At 43.6% G+C, this 24,035-nt stretch overlaps 1 protein-coding gene and 1 non-coding gene across 9 annotated transcripts in view; one reads left to right on the forward strand and one right to left on the reverse strand.

The window, feature by feature from the left end:
• RUNX2 (RUNX family transcription factor 2) overlaps positions 1-24,035 on the forward strand; it is a 253,326-nt gene that overhangs the window by 64,433 nt on the left and 164,858 nt on the right. For 5 of the 8 annotated variants that reach the window (XM_069562662.1, XM_069562663.1, XM_069562664.1 and 2 more), the window contains exon 4: positions 13,851-14,024. The exons of the other annotated variants lie outside the window; for them this stretch is intronic. In XM_069562662.1, coding sequence (XP_069418763.1) covers positions 13,851-14,024 — 174 coding nt within the window. The remainder of the gene's footprint in view (positions 1-13,850; positions 14,025-24,035) is intronic. 8 annotated transcript variants of the gene reach the window in all.
• Positions 16,676-16,748, reverse strand: TRNAE-UUC (transfer RNA glutamic acid (anticodon UUC)). The gene has a single exon. It is a non-coding gene; the product is annotated as a tRNA-Glu (tRNA).

A 24,035-nucleotide genomic window follows, 5' to 3' on the forward strand; every position in this document is an offset into this window, starting at 1 on the left:
CTTGAAAAAAAAAAGGTAAAACTTGCTATCTTCTAACTCCATTTAACACTACTTTAGATTCCTTTTTATATAACAATAACTTGATCCTACTCAAAATACTTGGCACCTTTTGTGACAGAGTGGAACGTAAGAACACTTTAGCAGATCTGAAAGCAAGTAAACGCTGGTTGTTTTGGAATGAAGAGGTAGAGTTTTCAGCTCTTTATTCCAAGTTTGCAGAAAATAAGAATACCGAGATTAACACAATAGACTCCCTTCATTACACACGACTGAACAAAGCAATTATCTGTCTATCAAGACTGTAGAACATTGTGCAACAGCATTTAGGAAGGGTGGATGGATGGGTGGATCAACGCTATTCCATTGGAAAAAGCTGCTGATCCACGAGGGAATTTTTCTGAGTTTAACTTGTAAACGGTTTTATTTTGGAGTTTATATCATGTTACCCTTGCAGTTTAGAGAGAAATCAGGTTGTTATTTTTTAATGTTGTTGATGGCATTTTTTAGTTCCTTACCCATCTGACTCTTATTAGGGGGGTTATTTCAAAGACATCTCCTGTTTAATCATGTTTAAACAATCTGTTTAAGACCTGTTGTATAGATACAAACACAATAGTCCTTTAATGTAGTAAAACAGACTTCTGACAGACACAGCACGTAACAGGCATCCATCCATTATTGCTTAAGCCGCTGTTCCTTCCACGCCTGACCTGAGAGGGTAACCACAGAGCTCAGCTGACAGCATTGGCTGCTCCGAACACTGACATACCCTGGATTCATGTCTAGGGAGCAGAGAATTGCGGAGCGGCAGACAATTGGAGAAGCCTTAGACCAGATGAAAACTAAGTACCTTAAATCTGTCTTAATGGCTGTGTTTACATCTCCTTCTTCTTCATTCCTTTAAAAAACTAATCAGGTTTCGCAAGCGTTAAGAAAACCACCTCTTCTTGCCAGCTGGACTAGGTCCAGTTTAAGCAAGAAATTCTCGCCCCCCCCCTTTTTTTTTCTGCTTTGTCTTTTTCTTTTTTCTTCTTCTATGGTCTTCACTGCCATTCAGCACAGCAAGACCAGGCTGCAGGAGCTGGCTGACTTTTTCCTTGGGTTATTACTTTTTAACATTTTCTTCCTGTTACAGAAATGGGAAAATTGAAAATGATGTTCCTTGGCTGTAGCAGCAAATGTCAAGAGAGGAGCCCTTTGCCCTTTTTAATTGCTTCTATGTAGTGCCTTTTTTTTTTCTTTGCTTGAAACACACACACAGTCACACAGCACATGCCCCAAAACTATAATAATGAAAGAGAAACAGGGAAGATCGCATGCAAAGGAAACTCAGCCAGGATCCAGGAATTGCGTGACAGTCTGTAGGCTAGTTGTCACTAGACCCTTTGAAGAATAATGCCATCCATGTTTAGCTGGATTATTGGCAAATAAACAGTGATGCTTTTTGTTCAACTATGGAAACTACCATTTCCATTGCCTGCAACGTTACCGTTAAAAAAATATCTTTACATCTCTCAGTGGGGTCTCTATAAAGGCCAGTAACGCAAAACTGTGGTGTGTGAGAATATATTATAGTCAAAGAAGGCAAAGGAAATGTTTTCAGAACTAACACACTCGAGTCTTACCAAGTTTGGGGAGTAATGTGTAGACATAGAGAAAGAGATCTTTTGTTCATTTCCCAGAAACTGAAGGGAGAGTTGCGGATTCTGATGGCCCAAGGACAGTTGTGGACATTGGCTTGTAATTAGCAGAACAAGATATGTTGTGATAAAACTGAGTCAATAAGACAGGGTATAATGTAATGAAATATCTGAATTATGGGTCGCATTGCTTTTTCTTCTTTGGTTCTTTCTAGGTCTTTTTTCCTTAGCTTTTTTTTTTCCTTCTTCTTTCCTTGTGTGGCAGCCTGGTGTATCAAGAAGAGAACCAAGGCAGGTCAAGGTCACTACCTGCTTCCATGACTTCAGACAAGTCACTGGGGTTTTCTGGGCATCAATTCCTTCTCTTTTCTCTTTTCTCTCTCTCTCTTTTTTTTTTTTTTTTTCCGGCTGCACCTTTTGACTTGTGGGATCTTAGTTCCCTGACCAGGGATTGAACCGGTGCCCCCTGTGGTGGAAGCCTGAAGTCCTCACCCCTGGACCACCAGGAAAGTCCCTCAATTCCTTTTCTAAAATAAAAATGTGATCTGGTGAAACCCACATTCTCTGCCAGCTCTGAAAAATTCAAATTCATATCATCTGACTTTGAATGGGAATATAAGTGGAGATCATTCCTTGGAAACAACAGGCAGACAAAGTCAAGGATAGCAGGGGTGGAAGTGGAAAGAAAGTGCCAGAAAACTGAGAGGTGAGGCGGAGGAGACTGGAGATGTCTTGGGACAGAGCAGAGGGGCTGTGCTGAAGTCAGCCAGGCTCCCTGTAGAGTTCTGTCTTCCCCGCCTGCAAACATATTACGTCCCCTCTTATATATTTCCATTTTGCTTTCATCTGGTCTTTCTTTACATTTTTAAAGTTCTTTTTTCTCCTTCCCTTCCACAAATTTCTCTTTCTTTAGGTATTTCAACTTATTTGACTCCTTTATTTCAAGAAACAGGGTTGTATGCTGAGCATATGTTGTATAGAGGTTATTCCCTGGTGGGTGACTGTCCTTTCTTCCAGATACTTTATTCTTTGATCATGGGAATTTGCCTTAAATCTAAAAGTTATAAAGGAACTTGCATTTATTTCCACACAAATTAATATCTCACAATTCTTTCATTTGTGTGTTTATTGAAAGATCTTGAATTCTTTAACCTTTAGAAGGCTTCAATTTTGAAAGAGGCTGTCCTTCAATGATCTCTCTCATGCTAATTATATTTAAAAAAATGACTCAATGCGAGTTTGGGAGAGTGAACTTTTTACTCACTGATCTAAACTGGCGCCTCATATTATTAAAATAAAGCAAATTCAGCTTTTAACATTTTTTTCTATGAACTGGAGTTCCTAGAATATTTCTATGTAGTCTATGGCTTAACTATGTAATTATGTCTCTTGAGTAGATTATGTTTTTCTTCCCATAATTATGTTTTTACCCAAGAGACTTGGAAGGCTTCAGACCTCTCTTGGGTGAAACTGTTCTTCTTCTCTTTCCTGATGAACTCTGAATTCTACATGCTTGACTATGTTCAAGGGCTTGAAAGCAGGCCCTTGAAGATATGTGGTGGTGGTTATGATTTTTTTTTTCCTTTAGAAATTGGTTTATAGATTAAGAAGGGCCCTCAGAGGGAAGCTCTGTTAGTTCATTTTTGAAATGCCATCAGAGAAGAATCTCCTGGAAGGGGATTTGTTTATGATCTGTGGTCCTCTGACTGGAACCAAACACTAACAGTAGTCTAGGGCGGTCTTGTCTGACGGGCCATCCTATGTGCACTCTGGGGCCCCAGGCACACATCACATGGCGCAGTTGCTAATTTCCAGCGGCTCAGAGGAGCTCCAGGCCTTAAACACGAACAGTTTCTTAGTCTGTTTCATTATTCTAGTCCCAAAATAGTTTTTGACCTGAACCAGACAGCATAGTCTTAGGAAAAAAGATGACTCAGCAGCCTTTCCCAGCAAAGATTAGAGACTCATCAATTTAACTGTGGGAAATGTTTCCCAATAACCAGCCTTTTTCCCCCTCTCCTCTCTGACTTTTACTGAACAAAAGGAGAGAGAATTCTTAATTCTCTGAATTCAACAAGTATCTGTTGTGTGTCTTCTCTGTACTTAGACTCTAAGTTCTGTGCTAGAGTGCTAGATATAAGACATGATACTCATCTTCAGGTTCATAGTCAAGTCCAGGAGAACCTAAGATATGAGGGTTTTAAATTTTAGATAAATTCATGGAAGAGTGAAAGTATTAGTCGCTCAGTTGTATCTGACTCTTTTGCAACCCCATGGACTGTAGCCCACCAGACTCCTCTGTCCATGGAATGCTCCAGGCAGAAATACCAGAGTGGGTTGCCATTTCCTTCTCCAGGGGATCTTCCCAACCCAGAGATCGAACCTTGGTCTCCTGCACTGCAGGCAGATTCTTTACCATCTGAGGCACCAGGGAGTTAATGCTTACTGAATGCCTACGACGCTTAAGCATAACCACATGCAGTGGACAAAAAGCAGTTATAGCTGATTTCAGTTTGCCGTGATAGAAACCAGAAGACTCACCAAAGCCCTCGAGACAGAAAAGAGCGGAACAGTGTGATGACCAGGTTGAGGCTGGGAAGGGATTTGGCCAATGTAGATGCTGAGGAGAGCCAATTCTGAGTGGAGGAGGAAGCTGGGGCAAAGGCACGGGGACACTGAAGAACTGTGGGGACTCCAGTATGAACAGAGCTTAGGTTGGTAGCAGTACAGTTGGAGCCTTTGGAACAGAGCTTGATAAGGTACCTTGAGACCATCTTCTCCAGGTTCTTGTTTGCTAGGCTCAGGGGCTCTGCTTAATTCAGTAGACACTTTAAGACAATGGGAAGGGTTGGAGCAGGTAAGTAATGTCACTGTTAGGATTCAGGCACTAAAAGGACTTTAGGAAGTATGAAAACTATCTCTTCATTTTTAGTTGGCTCAGAGAGTTCTATTAAACCCTTTCTGTGGTCATACAGAATCTTCCCTGGTGGCTCAGATGGTAAAGAATCCTCTTGCCAATGCAGGAGATCCAGATTCAACCCTTAGGTTGAGAAGATCCCCTGGAGAAGGGAATGGCAACAACCAGTCATTGCTGTTTCAAATATGCCAGCCTGCTGCTCTGGTGTCTTAGCCGCAAGTGAGAGGTTAGGCGTGATCCTAGTGGAAACGAAACCCAGGGGCACATCCCTGTAGATGGACTTGACCTGCAGATACTATAGGCATGGGCTTGACTGGATGGATGCTGGGGTCAAGGAAAGGGAGGTGGGAAAGACCTCAGCTGGATTTTGAGCCTGGGAGACGGGAAATGGTGATATTAATGGAAACAGGGAAATTTGAGGAGAAGTTGGTTGGGACTGTTTGCAGTGGCATGGGCAGGGGGTGGGGAGGTGTGTGAGGGAGAGGCAAACATGCTTGTCTAAACATTACAAGCGTGACAAGGCTACAGGTCTTCGATTTTTAGACTTTCACAAACCACCAGTGAAATGTAGTCCTCTGAATGTAAACAAAGAAGAGTTTCACTTTTCTCAATAGTATTTTCATTTTCACACATATGTAGGAATGCAGAAAGTCAAGGTTTTTAATCTAGAGCCTCAGTAAAGTGTTTGGACCCAAACTTGGCATGGCTTCCCTAAGAACTGACTGGAGTTTGTCTCATCGTCTCTGTTACAGTGGTTTTGTGGAAAACCATCTAAACCAAACTCTCTTGGATAGAGTAAGGCTTATCCTTTGAGGTAAAATTCCAAGTAATTTCATTTGGAATTGAATTATGACTTTAGAATTCACCTGATTTGCAGCAACATGGACGGACCTAGAGATTGCCATACTGAGTGAAGTAAGTCAGACACAGAAGGAGAAGTACCATATGACATTCCTTATATGTGGAATCTAAAAAGAAATGATACAAATGAACATAAAAAAACAGAAAGAGACTCACAGATTCAGAAAAGGAACTTACGGTTGCAGAAGGGAGATTGTTAAGGAGTTTGGGATGGTCATATACACACTGCTATATTTAAAATGGATAACCAGCAAGGACCTCCTGTATAGCACCTGGAGCTCTGCTCAGTGTTATATGGCAGCCTGGATGGGAGGGGAGTTTGGGAGATAATGGATACGTGTATATGACTGAGTAGCTTTGCTGTCCACCTGAAACTATCACAACATTGTTAATTGGCCTCAATACAACATAAAAAGCTAAAAGTGAAAAAAATTAGTAAATTTAGTCAACCTGTCCCCTAACCCCTCTCTGTAAATACTCCCTCATGTATCACTTTCAGGGTAGAGAGATTAGGATTGAAGGCGTCATTTTTGTCCCCCCTTCCACAGCTGCTGTGGAATAGCATCCCTGTTGCATATAACCTATTAACTCTGAAAGATTATAATTCTCTCCCCTCTGCAAGTCCTCTCCCATCTTCCTTTTTACTCTCTAAGTCATTGTCTCAACATTGTTAGATGGTTCTATCCTGTGGCTTGAGCCCTGGGATACTGGCCCAGATCTTATTCTGTCACTTATTTGTTGGCAGCGAAATTAGCTCACATCTTCCCAGACCCCACTCTCCTCCAGGGAAGCCTAATGCATGGCCGGGGAGGCTCACAGATTCTAAAGTGTCACTTTATTGGTCAAGGGGTAGAATAATCTGTTTACAAGGACAGATTAACATATGTAAATATATACTGCATCGTTGAAAAGGATTGTATAGCTGTCAAACGAGAGGTGTCAAGTGATTTGAAGGTGGTTTGCCTCTGTTTAGGATAATGTCACATATATATTCAGCACCATCTTGATCACAGGACAGTTATTGTTAGGGTCAGTTTCTATATATATTACATATAATATATATTTATTATATGTAATATATAATAACTGTTCAGACAGTTTTTATCATTTGTCCTCCAGCTAGCTTTTCTCCTTTCTCTGCTTATCGAAATCCTCCTCCACCTTTGAGGACATAATGAGCTCATGGGTGAGGGTTTCCCTTTTCCTTTTAGTTAACACCAGTTGCTCCACTGCTCTTCCGGTGGCATTTTGTTATTTTTTATCATGAAAAATTAAAAGAAATTATATTTCATCAAACCCCAGATACCTGTCACCTTGTTTCATAATGAATAGCATTTTGCCATATTTGCTTCATTTGTTATTTTACTGAAATATTTTACAAGAAACACCAAACATCAGGACATTTAACCTATAATTATTTGTTCTAAAAGGCAAGGGCATATTCTTACTTAATTACCAAAAGCACCTCTTCCTTCATATTTTGAAATGGTCCATGCTAACAGTTCTTCAATAGATCCCCAAACTGTAGTGTTTCAGTGATTGCCTCACAGTCCTTTACAGTTATACGTAATTGTTCCTCTTTCTTCCCTACTAGACTGTGCGCTGCTTGAGGGCAAGGACATTGTCTCACACATTTACTCCCTCCTCCTCTTACTATGCCCGGTGAGACTTGGATGGTAGACGATCAGGACACACTGACTGGACTAACTGACCTGAATATGGACGTGCACTGGTTCCTGATGGATGCTTTAGGGCAGATCTGCCTGTTAACATTTATTTAAAAATTGTGTCTTCCCGATACCCAGGATGCAAGTAGATAGCTATCTAATAAAAGAAGTGAGTGCTTTTATTTGAAAAAAGAGTTTATTTGGCTGTGCCAGATCTCACTTGTGGCACATGTGATTTCCATGTTCATTGCAGCATGCTGGTTTTTCAGTTGTGGCATGTGGGATCTGGTTCCCTGACCAGGGGTTGAACCTGGGCGCCCTGAATTAGGAGCACAGAGTCTCAGCCACTGGGCCACCAGGGAAGTCCCAAGCAAGGAGCACTTAAAACTGATTTCAAATACTTGTGTAAAGAGAGGAGCTGTCAGGCATCACGCCCCAGTGACCAGCACCAGCAAAATGAACCCCGCAGTGCCACGTGAGGATGGATGGGCTGTGACGTGGCACGCCCCTTGTGAAAGGGGTACTCTTTCGTCAGTACACTTGGGCGTCCTTCAAGAGGGTGCTGTAGCTGAGGCAGTGCATCACGCTGTGGATGCAGTGCAGAGAGCGTGAGGTTCTGACCGGGCTCAGTCGACTTTTATAAAAATGGGCAAAATGGGTCACATCAGAGTGGCACGTTCGTTTTCATAGTTCACATACTACAGTTTCAGAGTCTTCATGGACCAGTTTCAGATGCATGATTTTTAAAGCAGAAGTTCTAATGACAACATTACCAACTTTCGCTGGGGGTGAGCCGCGCCCTTGGACTGAAAGAGCCAGGCGGGGAAGAATGGGACCATTAGACTATTGGTTGATGACTTAACGTTCCTCATGCGTCTCTGCTCTAGAGATGTGTGAATGCTGTGACCTTTCCATCATGCTTTCTTCTTGTGCCCCTGCGTCTGTTGCAACAAAAGTCACATTCAGCCAAACACACTAAACTTTTTGAAAGAAATTTGTTCTGAAAACTCCTTTTTTTTCCCCATTTGATATTAATTTTTGACCTTGATTTCCCTTGAGTCCATGATGATGTGCCATTTTAATCTAAAATAAGCTGGTTGGCCATGAGAGGGAAAAGAGCCCTGCTCCAGCAGTCAGAAGACCTGAGTTCTTATCCTGACACTAAAGCTATGTGACTTTGGGCAGGTCACCTCCCCTCTCAGGGACTCAGTCCTCATCCATTAAAGAAGTGCATTGCTCTAAAATTGAGTCTAAATGATTTCTCTTGTCCTTTTCAGCTCTGTGATTCTAAATCACTTGCAGCGATGCTTAAGAATTATAGTGACGTGTGGACATAACAGGAAGTGGGGTGGGGGAGAGGAGGGTGAGACAAACTGAGAGAGTAGTATTGATACAGGAATACTACCATGTGTAAAGTAGAGAGCTACTGGGAAGCTGCTCTATAGCACAGAGAGCTCCGCTTGATGCTCTATGATGACCTAGAGGGGTGGGATGTGGGGAATGGGATAGAGATCCAAGAGAGAGGTGATGCACACACACACACACACACACACACACACAGCTGATTCACTTCGTTGTACGGCAGGAACTAGCACAACCTTGTAAAGCAATTATGTGCCAATAAAAAGAAATCGAATTATAGTAAGAGCAAATGGGACATTTTCAGAAAGCAAGGAAGCTTTCACTTAAATGAATGTTCTTCAGGGAAATTTCTTAGGAAGCACCCAATAAAGGCTGGTCTCTAAAAAAGGAGCCTAGCCCACTGGATTCATGTGATTTCCAAACAAAAAAGGAAGACTTTTTTTGAGGGTGGTGGGTAGGAAGATAGTGCTGTAATATAATATCCTGAGACAGAAAAAGTTCTCTAAACCAAGATATTTATCTAAAAAAGGAGACCATTCATTCATTGTATAAACATTTATTGAGCACCTATATGATGGGGATTAAACTGGGTTGCGAGAATATAGTTGTAAACAAGCCAGAGCACTTGTCTTCATGAGGCTCAGTCTTGAGATGAATCAGTGCTTGAGATGATTACAGATTGTGATGACAGCCATCAGGGGAATTGAACAGGGTGTGCTCAAGCAGGAGGGAGCCTACTCTGGGTCTGGTAGGCAGGCACCCCTCATAGGAGGTGGTGTTCACCTTGAGGTCTAAGAGATGAGAAAGAGTAGGCTGTGTGGAGAATGAAGGGAGAGCATTTCAGATGCGTGATTTCTTTAAGCAGAAAATGGAGAAGTCCTGGGATGGGACACTGGAGGGAGACAATGGCAGATGCCCAGAGAGACCTGATGGGGTCCTGAGCCAGGGCTGTGCTGGTGGAAATGAGAGAACTGGATAGGTTCAAGGTAGACTCTCAAGATGGGAATGGCAGGACTCGATAACGGGCTGAATGTGGGGTTTGAGAGGTAAGGGGAAGTCAAGGATGGTGTCAAGGTTTTTGGCTTAAGGGACAGAGTGGCTGGTGCCATTTACTGAGAGGGGAGCTCTTAGGGAGGAACAGGATTTCTTGGAGAAAAGAATCAAGATTTTTGTCTTAAATACACTGCATTGAAGATACCTTTGAAATGCTTCAGGGGAAAGTCAATTAGACAGAAGGATGCACAAACCTGAATCTCAGGATAGAGGTCAAGGTTCACCGCAGCAGTGGGGGAAGGCATTGGAGTGAGTTGGTGGTCTTGAGCTCGTGGGGCTGTGGGATCATCCTGGGCTGTGGCTCTGTGTATCGGTTGCGCGATGGACTATGTGGTGAGCTTTTAAAGAATAACCTTCCCAGGACCCTCTTCCAGAGCCCCGGGTGTAACTGAGCTGATGGACACTCATATTTTTCCAAGCTCCTTGTTGCTGCGATTGCTGTTTAGTCTCCCAGTTGTATGTGACTCTTTGTGACCCCATGGACTATAGCCTGCCAAGCTTCCCTGTCCATTGAATTTTCCAGGCAAAAATGCTGGACTGGGTTGCCATTTCTTTCTCAAGGGGATCTTCCCGACCCAGGGATCAGACCCAAGTCTCCTATGTTGCAGGTAGATTCTTTACCACTGAGCCACCAGCAGCAGCAATAGCAACAGATACAAGAGAGCAGTTATCTATTCTTCATAGCTTTCTCCTGCTTGGAAGATCCACTCTTTGGTCCTTTATCTTTTTAAACATTAAAAAAAAATAATAATTATTATTTTTTGGCCATACCATGTGGCATGTGGGATCTTCGTTCTCCAACCAGGAATCCAGCTCACACCTGCTGCAGTGTAACTGCAGAGTCTTAACCCCTGGACCACCAGGGAAGCCTTCCTTTGGCCCTTCAGATGACATTTGGTTCTCTCAGTACCATGGCAGAGTGTCTGTCCTTGATTTAAATCAGTGTACCCTTTGTCCTCCGGGTCCTCGATTTCTGAAGGGATGTCTTGGGTGCTGAGGGTTTAAGTACCTCTTCTTTCAGCCTGTCATTCACGTGTCATGCTGAAGTGGTTTAGTAGTAGCAGGTACTTGTCATGGTTGAAAGATGAAGCACCATTTGGCTTCTGCTTTTCATTCTCCTACAAGGATTCTATTGTGGTCATGGTGGTGGCTGGGAGGGGCAGACATTCTAGAAGGAAAAATGCAGGGTTTTCTGTACAGATGCAACTGCAGATAAACGTTCCCTGAATTACTGTAGGGTGTCTGCAGATACTTGGTAGTAGCTCATCTTTGAGGATCATTTCCGAAAGGTCATTGAGGCTTTTCCGATTGCACCTGCTCTTAAATTTCTCACACACTTGTGCTCCTCAGAGTCCTTGATTCTTGCTTACGACCTCCTGTCACTGCCCTGAAGCGCCAGAGGGAATAAATGTGTCCTCACACACCTGTGTGCTGAGTTCACACCTTATACGGACTCCATGCGTGGCATGCATGCCCGGTTGTGTCTGACTCTTTGCAACCCTGTGGACTGTAACCCTCCAGGCTCCTCTGTCCATGGGATTCCCCAGGCAAGAATACTGGAGCAAGTTGCCATTTCCTTCTCCAGAGGATCTTCCTGACCCAGGGATCGATCCCTTGTCTATGGCCTCTCCTGCACTGGCAGGCAGGTTCTTTACCATCTGAGCCACTGGGAAAGCCCCCACATATGGTCCCCATGAAAACCTAATGAAAGGTCTGTAGAAAGCAGAGGCAAAGCTCATTAAATTTTCTTGTGACTGTGGCCCCCATAAAGCCCCACTATATAGAGGAACCATGTGAGATCATGGAGCCCTCCCTTCAACCCTCAGGGAATCTGCCATTCCCAAAATATGGCCTATTAAAAAAATAACTTCCAGAGATAATTCCATAAGCTTTCTTGTTAATGTTTACAGCTGTATCAACACTACAGCAATACTTTTTCTTGGGTATGTGTATGAACAACAGAATCCATGGATCTAAGTGTGATGAGTACTGTGTAATTCTCGAATTGTGAACCTTGTTAGATTCAGCAAAGTGTATTGATGGAAGTTTGTTTAGGGTAATGGATGAGCTATTAACTCTGTGAATGAATCCTTGCTGCTGCTTCTGCTTGTCTTGAAAACCAGCCTGACGCCTTGCAGGACTTAGTCCTCAGGTCCTTCATTCTGGCAGTCTGAATTTTTTCCGTCCTTTGTAGCAGCTGAGAGAGGAAGGGAGATGCTAGGATCCACCGTGGATGGTGCCACGCAATGTGTAGAAAACTTAGTCTGCTAGGACCTGAACTGCATCCTGATCCAGGCTGAGGTGGTCAGTAGCTGAGATCTGCGGGCTAGTTGCTTTATCTCTGTAGGCCTCAGTCACTTCATCTGTGAGCACTTTTCTTTCTGGGGCCTGGGGGCTGTTTTGGATAGTCTCTGAAGGTCCTTTGGCTCATACGGTAAAGAATCTGCCTGCAATGCAGGAGACCCAGGTTCGATCTCTGGGCCAGGAAGATTTCCCTAGAGAAGGAAATGGCAACCCACTCCAGTATTCTCGCCTGGGAAATCCCATGGACAGAGGATTTCTGGCAGGCTACCGTCCATGGGGTCACAAAGACTCAGACATGACTGAGCAACTGACACACACAAAGGTCCTTTAGATTTCTACAATCTATTTGTAATCTGGATAAAATGTCATAAATGGTGGGGAAAACAGCCATCAGTAAACAATGAGCTTTCCTAGTTTGTTCTGATCATTTTTCTCCCAGTTTCGGCCCCTCGGTTGTAGCAGGCCCCAGACTTAACACGGGCAGGAAATAGGGTGGTGGGTGCACTTCAGTTAATGGGGCTTAGTTGGAACATGTTTGGCTGTGAAGGCAGCTACACTCCTATTACCAATCCTTGGCTTCCTGTCTGTTTTCTTTGGGCTGGGTAGGCAATGAAAAAGGAGACAGGAAAATACATTTGGGGGCAAATAAAATAAGGAATTTGTCTTAGGAGGACAGCTTATAGTTGGGAAATTCTAATGCTGGGCTTAACCCTGTCCTGCTATATCTCTTTTATCCTATACTAAGTGGGTGAGGAGGTGTTCTTGCTACTTGTAGAATTGACCTTCCCATTCTCAATGGCTCTTAATAATCTGCCTTCAAGGTTTATTCTATTATGGATAGTACTGCCAATGCCCTTAATTTTTTCCTGCAAATTCTTATTCTAGTCATCATCTTAAATGGCTCTTCTTTAAATTAGCTTCAGTTACTTAACATTTTACTAAACTGTTGGGGCAACATACTAGGGCTTCACTGGTGCAGTATATGAAATGTGTTTCTGTTTAGCCAGTAGGCATAATGTTACTTGTTCACCACAGTCCCATTCTATGGATTTATAGTAAACTAATGTTGCATCACGATTCAGATGTTTTCCTGTTAATACCTGTACCAAGGCAATACTATACTCTTTGCTAAGAATGATTGATTTTTTTAAAGTCCTAGTATCTTGATTGTATTTCAGTTTGCATAGTTCTTTAATATCTAGAACTCCCTTGGATTTTATACTCGAATAAACTAGAAGAGAGGCAAAGCAAAGTTTTTGTTGTTCTTGTTTTTCCAAATAATGGATTCTCACATTCACATGGTAACCCAAAGGGTATTTTTCAATTTCTCTTGCAGAACCACAGTACTCGATTTAAAATAAAAAAGCATTCTCTCTGATCAAACATAGTTTATTATATACTTTCAGGCTTTGGCATATCACAAAATAGCCACATTCCTCTCGAGAATTTGAGTTTCCCTGCCTGTTTTTCTGTTTCCCTCTTAAAGGGGTTCTCAGTTTGAGTTTTCATTTTTCAGAAAGGAGTCGCCATAAGGTACAGTTGTAACATAAAAAAGGAAAAGTCACTTATGGTCATCACGGAAATGTCCCTTTGACAAGTGTGTTTGTCTCTGTCTCTGCCCCAAGTACGGCCCAGTATGTGTTCCATGCATAGACTCAACTTTCATGGGGTGTTTCCACCTTCTTAAAATGAGCAAACACAGTCCCGGACATGGTCACCCTTCCCAGCCTCACCAAGAGGCCAGAGAGGGCGCCCAGAGAGTCCCTTTTGGGCTCTGGTATCCAGACCTCACCACTGACACTGGGCCCCGAGTCACCCCTCCGGACCCCTCAGCTCTCCATTCAGAACCAAGCCAGGGATACTAACCACGGAATGATGTTTACAAAGCCCTTTGAAATTATACAGATGCTTCATTATAAAGATCAGTATTGCAAATTCCTTGGCTTACCCCTCCCTCCCCCCAGTATGTATGTTCACGTATCTATTTAGCATGGTCAATTGTTCAGCTAATTAATATGCTTTTATTTTATGATTTGCTATTTCCAGGGCACAGACAGAAGCTTGATGACTCTAAACCTAGTTTGTTCTCTGATCGCCTCAGTGATTTAGGGCGCATTCCTCATCCCAGTATGAGAGTAGGTGTCCCGCCTCAGAACCCACGGCCCTCCCTGAACTCTGCACCAAGTCCTTTTAATCCACAAGGACAGAGTCAGATTACAGGTAAGACAGACTCCTAGGTCTCACTTGCGCAGACTCCGGCAGGCTGGGGGTGAGGGGCTTCCAGATGAGACGCGTTCACTTCACAACTCCTGGAGCTGGGAAATGGCTTACAATGAAAGAGATCGACACTTGAAGATACTGACCTTCTTCTTTTTTTTTTTTTTCTTTTTAATAAAAAGCAAATACCAATATTCACTAACTTGGGGGTGAAGCTTGGGGGAAGTCTCTATGGATGCTGTCCTCCATAGTGATGTCAGTCTGAGCAGAGGTGGGATGGTTATACCATGCTCTCTGGGAGAATGTGTGTTGTGTTTCTCTATATTGTGTCCAGGTGGTGTGGGGGATAACATCACACCCTCACTATTAGAAAATTAGTGTTACTGGCTCAGATTTGGGCTTAAGTTTCTTACATGTATAACTATTTCATTAAGTGTGCTTGAAAACTGCCCAGGGCTAACAGGAAGTCTTGATTGGTGGTTACAAGGCAAGACCAAGGAGCGGCTCCTTGGGCAGACAGAACCCCACCCCCACCCCCGCCCATTCCCATTGAGCTCCCGTTCTTCATGCGACATTTCTTCTTCATGCATTCCAGCGTGCTTCTTGCTTTACTTTTCTTCTTCAAAATGAACATCAGCATCGCATTACAGACTAATCATTCACATTTGGTGCATTAAGACTCCCAACTCTTTTTCTCTTTTTAATCCTGTCTGGCTTGGGCAGCTCTTACTGTAGGACTAGTCTGATTGCTTTTATGTCATGGTGATGATAAAGTGTGCTAATCATTGTACATCTTTAATTCGCCATCACAGTATTGAGAGCAGCAAGGAACTCATAGATCATCTAGTTACTATTGTTGGCAGAGGGACCAGCTGAGAGGGAAAATGATTTAGAATAAAATGTATGATAAACTTGGATCATTTCAAAGGGTTAGTTTTTGTCTGTAGCAGTTAGGTTTTGAGTGTCCTTAGTGGTTTGTAAGCATAATTGTTTATAAACAAAATGACCTGCCTCTGCTTCTCTCCTGCCCATATTAGATATATATCTTCTTGGATATTTACTTATGTTTCTGTGGGTCTATATTAGTCTGAAAATTTGGGTATGCCTGAGTATATGTGTTTAATATAATATAGAACTATAAAAATAAAATATCTAAGCACTGAAGAGAAACAGATACCTGTATTAGGGAAGATCCTTAGAACTCTGTGAAGAGGAATCATGTGTTAGATTTAAATAAATCTCCAAATGTTGAAATGTAGGAGTCAGGTTAATGTATTCACTAGACATGGGTCCTTGATAAAGATGCCAGGGTGAAATTCACACTAACTTGTGAATTTGAAGCTTGTGGCTATAGGTGCTGATGCATTTAAAGTAGTGGACTTTTTAATTTTTTATTGATGTATAGTTGATTTACAGAATTATATTAGTTTCAGATGTATAACAGTGATTTTAAAATTTTATAGATTATACTCTGTTTATAGTTATTATAAAATACTGGCTGTATGCACTGTGCTGTACAATATATCCTCATAGCTTATTTTTTATATGCAGTAGTTTGTTTAAGTGGTGGATTTTATATTAGTGATTAAGGGTTGTAATAGCTGTCCTTTTGTCTTTATAGGAATCTTTAGATTCCGTGTGTGTGTGTGTGTGTGTGTGTGTGTGTGTGTGTGTAGAACCATATGTACACATATATAAATGTGTTTATACGTGATTTGGAAGGACTATGATGGCTATTATGATATATATAAGGAAAATATATGTTCTATGATTTGGCAATCCCTGGGTTCTTTAAATGTGTGATTTTTGTATTCTGATCCTTGGTAGTGGTTTAGTTGCTAAGTCATGTCTGACTCTCATGACCCCATTGACTGTAGCCCACCAGGCTCTTTTGTCCATGGGATTTTCCAAACAAGAATACTGTATTGGGTTGCCATTTCCTTCTCTAGGGGATTTTCCCAATCCTGGGATCGAACCTGTGTCTCCTGCATTGCAGGTAGACTCTTTACCACTAAGCCATCAGGGAAGCCCAATTTGATCCTTAACTGTTTACTAATTATATTTTGCTGATGACTGATGTCTTTAAAATGGCCTTTGGAGCTTGTGTGTTGTTAGATTCCTTTAAGAAGAATCTATTTTCTTAATAGTGATCATGGTTGTATAATCACTATGAGTTCTCCCACTTGCCAGCATAAAAGTCAAGTTGAACTCCCAGAAGAGCGACATGAAATTAGGAGTTATAAATTGAGGAAGTCCTAAGCCTTCAGTGTTTCATGTTAGTGTCTCTTGCGGTTCCTGGGGCTCAGGGTCCTAGCGGTGCAGTGGGCTGGCTTCTTTGCAGCGCTGGTCTGACCTGTCACTGTCGAGGTCTTAAATGGCTGTCGTTCTGCCTGAGGGCCCAGGGCCTCCCCATGGTTTCCTGAGGAAGTTGCTTCCTCTGTACCTTTTTTTTTTTTTTTTTTTTTAATCTTTCAGACATCGGTTGCCTGTCTCTGGGTACTAGGAAACACCTAGTCTGTCAAAAATATCCACTTCTTTTGATTCAGAATGTGGTGATAATGGTGGTGATAACTATGTCAGGAGATATTGCTCATGATAAGCACTATTGTTTATTTATTTATCTCTGCCACGCCATGCAGCTTGTGGGATCTTAGTTCCCTGACCAGGGATCGAACCCAGGCCCTCGGCAGTGAAAGTGCTGAGTCCTAACCACTGGACCACCAGGGAATTCCCCATAAGCACTGTTTTTAAACTCAAAATGCTCTCTGGACGGGTAAGCTGCATCTAGAAGGAGTAAAAAGCTGACTCAGCCCCTGGTGGACTGGGAAATCCATCTAACCTTTGAGGTGGGCATTCTGCCATGCTGTTCTTCATTCCTCCAAAAAGTAGTTATTGAGTGCTTTCTGTTTGCAAGACAGGGATGTAAGGGAACAAGATAGTCTAGTTTCTCTTTGCCAGGGGTTTGTGTTTTGGTGACATATAGTCAGCAATTGGGTCAAGCATTCATGCAAGATAATTTCAGATAATAGTAAAAGCTTTGGGAAAATGAAAGGAGGATGAGAGAGAGAGAGAGAGCAGGGCAGAAGCTAATTTTGATTGGAAAGTGGGGAAAGGGCTCTTTGGAGAGCTTTGAGGATGGAATTTCTGGCCAAAGGGAACTCAGGCCAAATCTCTCAGGGAGTTGCAAGTGTGGTGCTTTCAGGGGACAGGAAGGTCCCGGCGGGTGGAGTGGAGTGAACGAGGGGAATGGGCAGTGGCTGGATAACGGAGAGTCTTCCAGGCCCTGTTCAGGAAAGTGGGTTCTATTCTGAGCACAGAAGGGTACTATTGAAAGATGTGAAGCAGGCAAATGACATTATCTCATTCACATTGAAAACAATCTATTGGTGTATAATTGCTTTACAAAATGTTGTGTTAGTTTCCATTGTCCAGCACAGTGAATCAGCTATATGTATACGTATATCTCTTTTTCTGGATTCCCTTCCCATTTAGGTCACCACAGAACGCTGAGCAGAGTTCCCTGTGCTCTGCAGTAGGTTCTCAGTAGTCATCTGTTTTACTCACATGTGTTTAAGAACTCACTTTGGCTGCTGTGTGAAGCACGGGTCCTAAGGGGGCAGAGGCAGGAGCAGGGTCATCATTCAGGAAACAGCAGCAGGAACCTGGGAGGGAATTAAGACTGGTTGCACTTCTCCTCTTTCTTCAGAACTCAGATCAAATGCTGGCGCCTCTGTTAGGCCTTTTCCAACCTACCCAAATCAAGTCCAATCTCCACACCACTGTTGGACACGGTGACAATTCTGTGTGTGCATGTCCATCTCCTCCATCAGAATTTTCCAAGTGCAGGGCTATGTTTTACTGATCTGTGTCCCCACTGTCTTTGGTGGTGCCCACTGCTTGGCGACGTTAGATTTGGTGAAGAATGAATGAGCAGGTGTTTGACTTCTTCAGGAAGGGTGACCTGTTACTATTCTGGCCCAAATCTCTTTTCTAGTACTTCTTTGAGTTGGATTGCTATTAGCTGCTGTGTGTCAACAGTATTGCCGTGGCTGCTGTATATGGTGTAGCAGGCATTTCTCACAACGGGTCTATGCGCTAGGTGGTGATGTGAAAACTGATGGTCTGAGAGGCTCAATAACTTGCTCAGAGTCCCACTTACCCTCTAGTGAGTCGTTAATACCAGAATTAGGGCAAGATCCACATGGCTGGAGGACCCTACGCACTCAACCTCCAGCGTCTTTGGGACGCTGAAGTGAACTTCTCTCCTGTCCCTGTTTCCTCCCATTTCAGGCTTTTATTTGTGCAGCTCTTTACCATTTGCCGGAGAAGGCAATGGCACCCCACTCCAGTGCTCTTGCCTGGAAAATCCCATGGACGGAGGAGCCTGGTAGGCTGCAGTCCATGGGGTCGCTAAGAGCTGGGCATGACTGAGCGGCTTCACTTTCATGCATTGGAGAAGGAAATGGCAGCTCACTCCAGTATTCTTGCCTGGAGAATCCCAGAGACAGAGGAGCCTAGTGGGCTGCTGTCTGTGGGGTCACACACAGCTGGACACGACTGAAGCGACTTAGCAGCAGCAGCAGTTACCATTTACAGACTAGTTTTACACAAAATTCTTACTGAAGCCTTAAAGCAGTTGTGAAAAGTATGGTTTTTTGCAGGTAGAGGAAAAGGACTCTCAAGAAATGTGTTACTCTAGGCTTTTGGAGCTAGTTTAGTTGACTTTGAGTTCCAGACTCTTAGTGGGTAACCAGCATCATGGCCATTGAATTGGGCAGGTTGCTGACAATCTGACACGTGTCCTAAGGGACCAACATCTTCCTTTCCCCCTCGGATACTTTTTAGGACCCTCAGGGACAAAACGTTCATAAAAATGATGCATTGTGAATATCTGAATTGTGCTTTAAAAGGCAGCATAATTGTTTTTGATAGTTAATGGACAGTTATATATGAACCTATACTCAAGGTAACCTTTTTAGGGGTATCTTGAAAAAAACGACGTGGCAGACATCATGTAGAATGATGTGGTCTTATTGATGGTTTCCTTGACGGAAGTGAAGTCGTTTTCTGCCCAACTTCAGTCTGATTCTGTGTTCCCCTCCTTGGCAAACACGCTCCTTTAAGCATTAAGAGGACCCAAGAAATAGAGACACAGGTGAAGAGAACGAACGTACGGATACCAAGGTGGAAAGATGGGGATGGGATGGATTGGGAGATTGGGATTGACATACACACTACCGGTCCTCAGTATAAAATAGGTACGGCAGAGCAAAGGGAGATATACTTGGTGTTCTGTGGTGACCTAGAGGGGAAGGTGACCCACAAAAAGAGGGGATATGTGTACACGTAGCACTGATCCACTTTGTTTTACGGCAGAAACTAACACAACACTGTAAAGCAATTATCCTCCAATTAAAGTTGAAGTAAAATAAATTTTAATTAAAAATGAAGGAGAATCCCTGCCAGCTGGGTTTCGCCCAGGTTGATAGTTGGCTGTCTTAGCCCTCAGTCTGCTGGGCTTGCACTGGAACATTTATTAGCAAGGCCTGTTAGACACAGGGGAGCGCAGCGTCCTCCTATTCGAGTGCCCAGTGGTCCCGCGATTCTTTAGTGTGAAAGGAGTTGGAGGTGAAGTGGGTGGGGCTGCAGTTTCTGTGGCTCTGAGTGTGAGGAGGGTGAGCCCACGGCGGGCGCAGTGACTGGAGCCGAGCAGGAAGCACGACTGTGGGTGAGAAGAACTGTAGGATGTGGGGAGTGGGAGTCTGCCGAGGTCTCTCTCCTGCTTTTCGACCGCTGAGGTCCTACTCACCTAGAGGCATCTTTTGTCTTAAGGAACTGAAATCGCCACACTCAAGACAGGTGGTTGGAAGTACCATTCTTTCACTTGGGTGGTGCTGAGCTTTCATTTCTGAGGTTACTGTGGAGTCTTATCCTGCCTCCTTCCTTGGGGATCTTGTGGGCAGAATAGCCAGGAAAATCTGCTGCAACCATGCACATGTGTGAGCAGGAAGGCTCTGTAGAGGAGGTTGCCCATTACAATCATCATGAAGAAACAGCTTAAGTCCTGTGAGTGAACACGAGTTCAAATCTCTTTTCCTAATAAGGAAACGTGGAGTTCAGGTCCGGCTTGTGCTGGCTTTGAAGGATAAGGCTCAGTATGACCCTGTGAGGGGCTGGCCATCAATGTGCCATGTTGTCCCCACAGCTGTTGACATCATCCATAGATGAGCTGCTTAAAGGTCCCTGGACTTCTGTTGGTTGAAATTCCCTTTTTAAATGAAGATGCTCTGGCCTTATTATGTTTTTACAAAAAGATGAGAAGGGTAATGTTCCAAGAAAAATCAAGTTTTTGAGTTCCAGAATCTTGTCATTGTCATTTCCTCCTGTCTGGAATACATGATACTCAGTTACTATCTAGCTGTGATAAGGAGAATCCATCTCTGATAACACCTCACTCTCTCCTTCCCTAAGACTGTTCCATCTCTAGCCTGACTTTAGGACTGTGCCCCGTGGAAGTCTGTGTTTCTTTCTCTCCTTTGTTCCCAAAGCATCATCTTTCTCTTTTTACCTTGAGCTTTACATATATGTCTATATATGTACATACATGTATTTGTGTCTTCCCCTGTCACTCATTGCCTAGGGACCCTTCTTTCCCCTTTTTGCCTTTTGCAATGGATTCTGGGCAGAATGATCAGAACAGGAGTCTCATAATGACATATTCAACCTCCTGGACTAACCCAGGAGAGGGGCAAGTCAGGTATGCAGTTATAGGATGCTCTGATGGTGTATTTTGATGTTGAATTGTGGATGGGTACCCAGGGCTTCAGAGTCAGAGTATATTGTACTATGTAGTATTAATAGCAACAACATATTACAGATGTTATCAGTTTGAAAAGTATTTTCATTCCATTCTTCTTTATTTTAATACATGCAGAAGTATTCCAGGAATAAAATTGTATGGCACCATTCCCAGTGAAGACCATCAGATTCTTTCCAGGGCTTTGTTTATTTTGATAAGGACTTGCTTTTTTAGCTGTTTGAAAACAGTTGGCTGTAACAGTCTTTAAAGGACAGATTTCACAGCAGAGTCAGTATTATGAACCCTCTTTAACACATAAGAAAACTGAGGTGTCAAGAGTTTCTGGAACTCTCAGGGCTGAAATTATAAGTCAGTGTCCTGGGAAGGTAAAGTCTGACAAGGTGGTTTCAGGTGGGGAGGATGTAGGGAAAAGGTTAGGAGAACAGTACACCTTTGGGGCTGTCAGCAAGGTGAGTGGGCGGGGAAAGGAAAATGACTTTGAGCATCACTGAGGACCCAAGGAAGGACAGAGATGTGAGGAAGAGCCAGTCAGCAAAGTTATGATTGTCTCCTGCAGGGGTTGCAGTTTGTAAATAGAAGTGGGCTCTGCTTTGGTGGATGTCGGTGGGAATGGCAATTTCTCGTGGAACTCTGTAGGACTTGGTGCAAGTCAGGGAAACAAGAAAGTTGTGGAACCTCTTACCAGTGTCTGGGAAGGTTCTAGAGGTTGGTAGGTTAGAGGAAAGACAGAAGAATTTCTGAAGAGGATTTGGCTCATCTTGTGGCCTTGGAGAATGAGCCGCGGCCCAGGGGAGAGGTTAGGAGGAAGGATGGGGAGAAAACCAAGCTTCAGTTCAGGTGGGAAGTAGATGTCCCAGGGAGAGGCTGAGGGTGGATGGGAGCTCTTGGCTGTCCCTTAACCATTCCTCCTGTGACAGATGGAGGTCCCACAGCTTGCTCCGTCTCCTCCAGGGTTCTGGGCTGACCCCACCTCGAGAAAACACAACTCTCTAGCACTGTCTTATCTGGGGGTAGGGGTTCACGTGTGCTCTGTTAATACACCCAGGACTGTGTTGGCTTTTTGTCACCCCATTGCACTGTGGTGTGCAGGCCATGGAAAAGGCTTGCTGCATTCAAGGCAGCCTTCCTGGGCCTGTCTGGGAGCTGACCGGCTGCAGCTGCGCTTTTGTCCTTTGCCAGTCTCATTGTGTCACTTCCACCTCTTTCCATCTCGTAGTTATTTTATAGCTCTGATTCCTCATCCGCTATGTTGACTCTCCCTCCCCATTTCATCTCATCTTGAAGCTTAGGAAAGTTGCTTTTCACCCTTCAAGACTTTGCTAAAGATGCTGAATGTCACTAGGATTGTCAAGCCGTCGAATATACTACTGTGTTCCTCTTTCAAAGCTGACCATGACCCATGTGAGTGATCACTTTCTGGTGGGCCTTTTAAGTACCTGTACATCCCATTAGAGGTATGTATCTTGCTGAGGTCAAGATGCACAGCAGATAGAGGACCTTTCCCTTAACCTATTGCTCAAGTAATCCTGGGAAACAAGTTTTTAGTGAACCCATCCCGCTTTCTGATTCTCACTTTGGGGATCAAGTGTGAAGCGTTGATTGTACACAGGCTGTCAAAAGTGACTCCGGTGTTTTTAGTGGGCTGCAAGCAATGATTCCAAAACGCTAGTTGCAATTTAGATTTGACCAATAGCAATGCCATCTCCAGAAAAGGTAGATGGGGTGAACTCATGTAAAAGTACAATTATGTAGTAAACTTTAAAGGCATTATCTTCAAATAATTTAATAACTGTCATATGGACAAGGAATCCCAGGTGGTGAACCTAAGATTAGGAGTGAACAGAGTTCCAGGAAGACGTGCTTTCCTTCATATAAAGAACTTTGCCGACCCTGCTCTGTCACATAGAGGCCCTTTATCTGCCAGTCTCCATACATTCTTGCAATTTTGTGGGGCATAATTCATCTTGGAGCAGACACTTGAATTCATTTAAAGCAGTAGGTTGCTCTCTCTTATCTTCTCACCTGTCTTGGGCCTTCATTTCCTCTTAAGCATGTTTGTTCTGCTCGTTCTATTTGGAGATTGTTCTTCTTGATAGGGAAGATTAAATCAAGTAGTGTTGGGTAATTTTCCTTTCTAACTGTCATCAGTAAAAATCATGCCCATTGTTCTCCAACTCTGGCGTCTGTTAGCATCTCCTGTGGAACTTGTTACAGGTACAGAGGCCCAGGCTTTACCCCTGAACCAGAAGGTATGAGGTGGAGCCTGCCCAGATCGCAGCTGCAGGCCCCAGGCCCTTGACCTGGGGCTCACCTCGCCCACCCAGAGCCAACCTGCTCCAGGCCAGGCCTCTCAGGGGCTCATCCCCCTGGTTGGGCCACGTGCAGAGGCAGCTGGGTGCCTCTGGCTGCTTCCTGGTTCCCTGGGTGCAGCTCCTGAACTCCACCCTGGCCTCCCTTTCAGCTGCTGTTTTCCCTACACACCCTTCCCTGTGTGTCCAGTCCTGGGCTGGACTTCTGCCCTGTTTCTATTGTGATGTTGTCAGAGGGAGATTTAAAAAGATGCGTATCTGATGATGTCACCCTATACTTAAAAACACCCCTGTGACCTTCCACTGCTCTTAGTATAAAGACCAACCAACACCTCTTGCGTGGTCCGACAGGTTCTGCATAGCCTGGGTCCTTCCTGCCTGTTTTCCAGCCTCTTCTCAAACTGTTTTGAACCTTCTGTCAGTCATCCAACCACACGGGCTTTCTCACCTCTTCAAAAAAGAAACTGTACTACCTCTGTCTCCAGAACTCGGCATATGCTGTCACTTAGCCTGCAGCCCTTTTAACCCCACCTGAGTATCCTCTGGACTTCTGCTTGCCCTTCAGTTCTTGGCTTAATCATTATATCATTAGAGAAGCCTTTCCTGGCCCCCAGGCATGGCTGGAGTCCCTCATGGCACATTCTTACAATGCCAAGGACATCTCTTTTTTAGCACTTTATCACAGTTATATAATTAGTTGATTAAGTCAGTCTCTCCCACCAAATTGTAAACTCCATTGAGGGCATGCAGACTATTCACCATTCATGTCTCTAGAACCTAGCAGAGTACCAGAGTAGGTGCTCAATAAATATTTTCTGAATGAATCAATGAGTGAGTGATGGCAGACAGCTCTTAGAACCACAGATAATAGCATCATCTATCCGA

The sequence above is a fragment of the Ovis canadensis genome, chromosome 20 (assembly GCF_042477335.2).
Source record: "Ovis canadensis isolate MfBH-ARS-UI-01 breed Bighorn chromosome 20, ARS-UI_OviCan_v2, whole genome shotgun sequence".
Taxonomy (NCBI): Eukaryota; Metazoa; Chordata; class Mammalia; order Artiodactyla; family Bovidae; genus Ovis; species Ovis canadensis.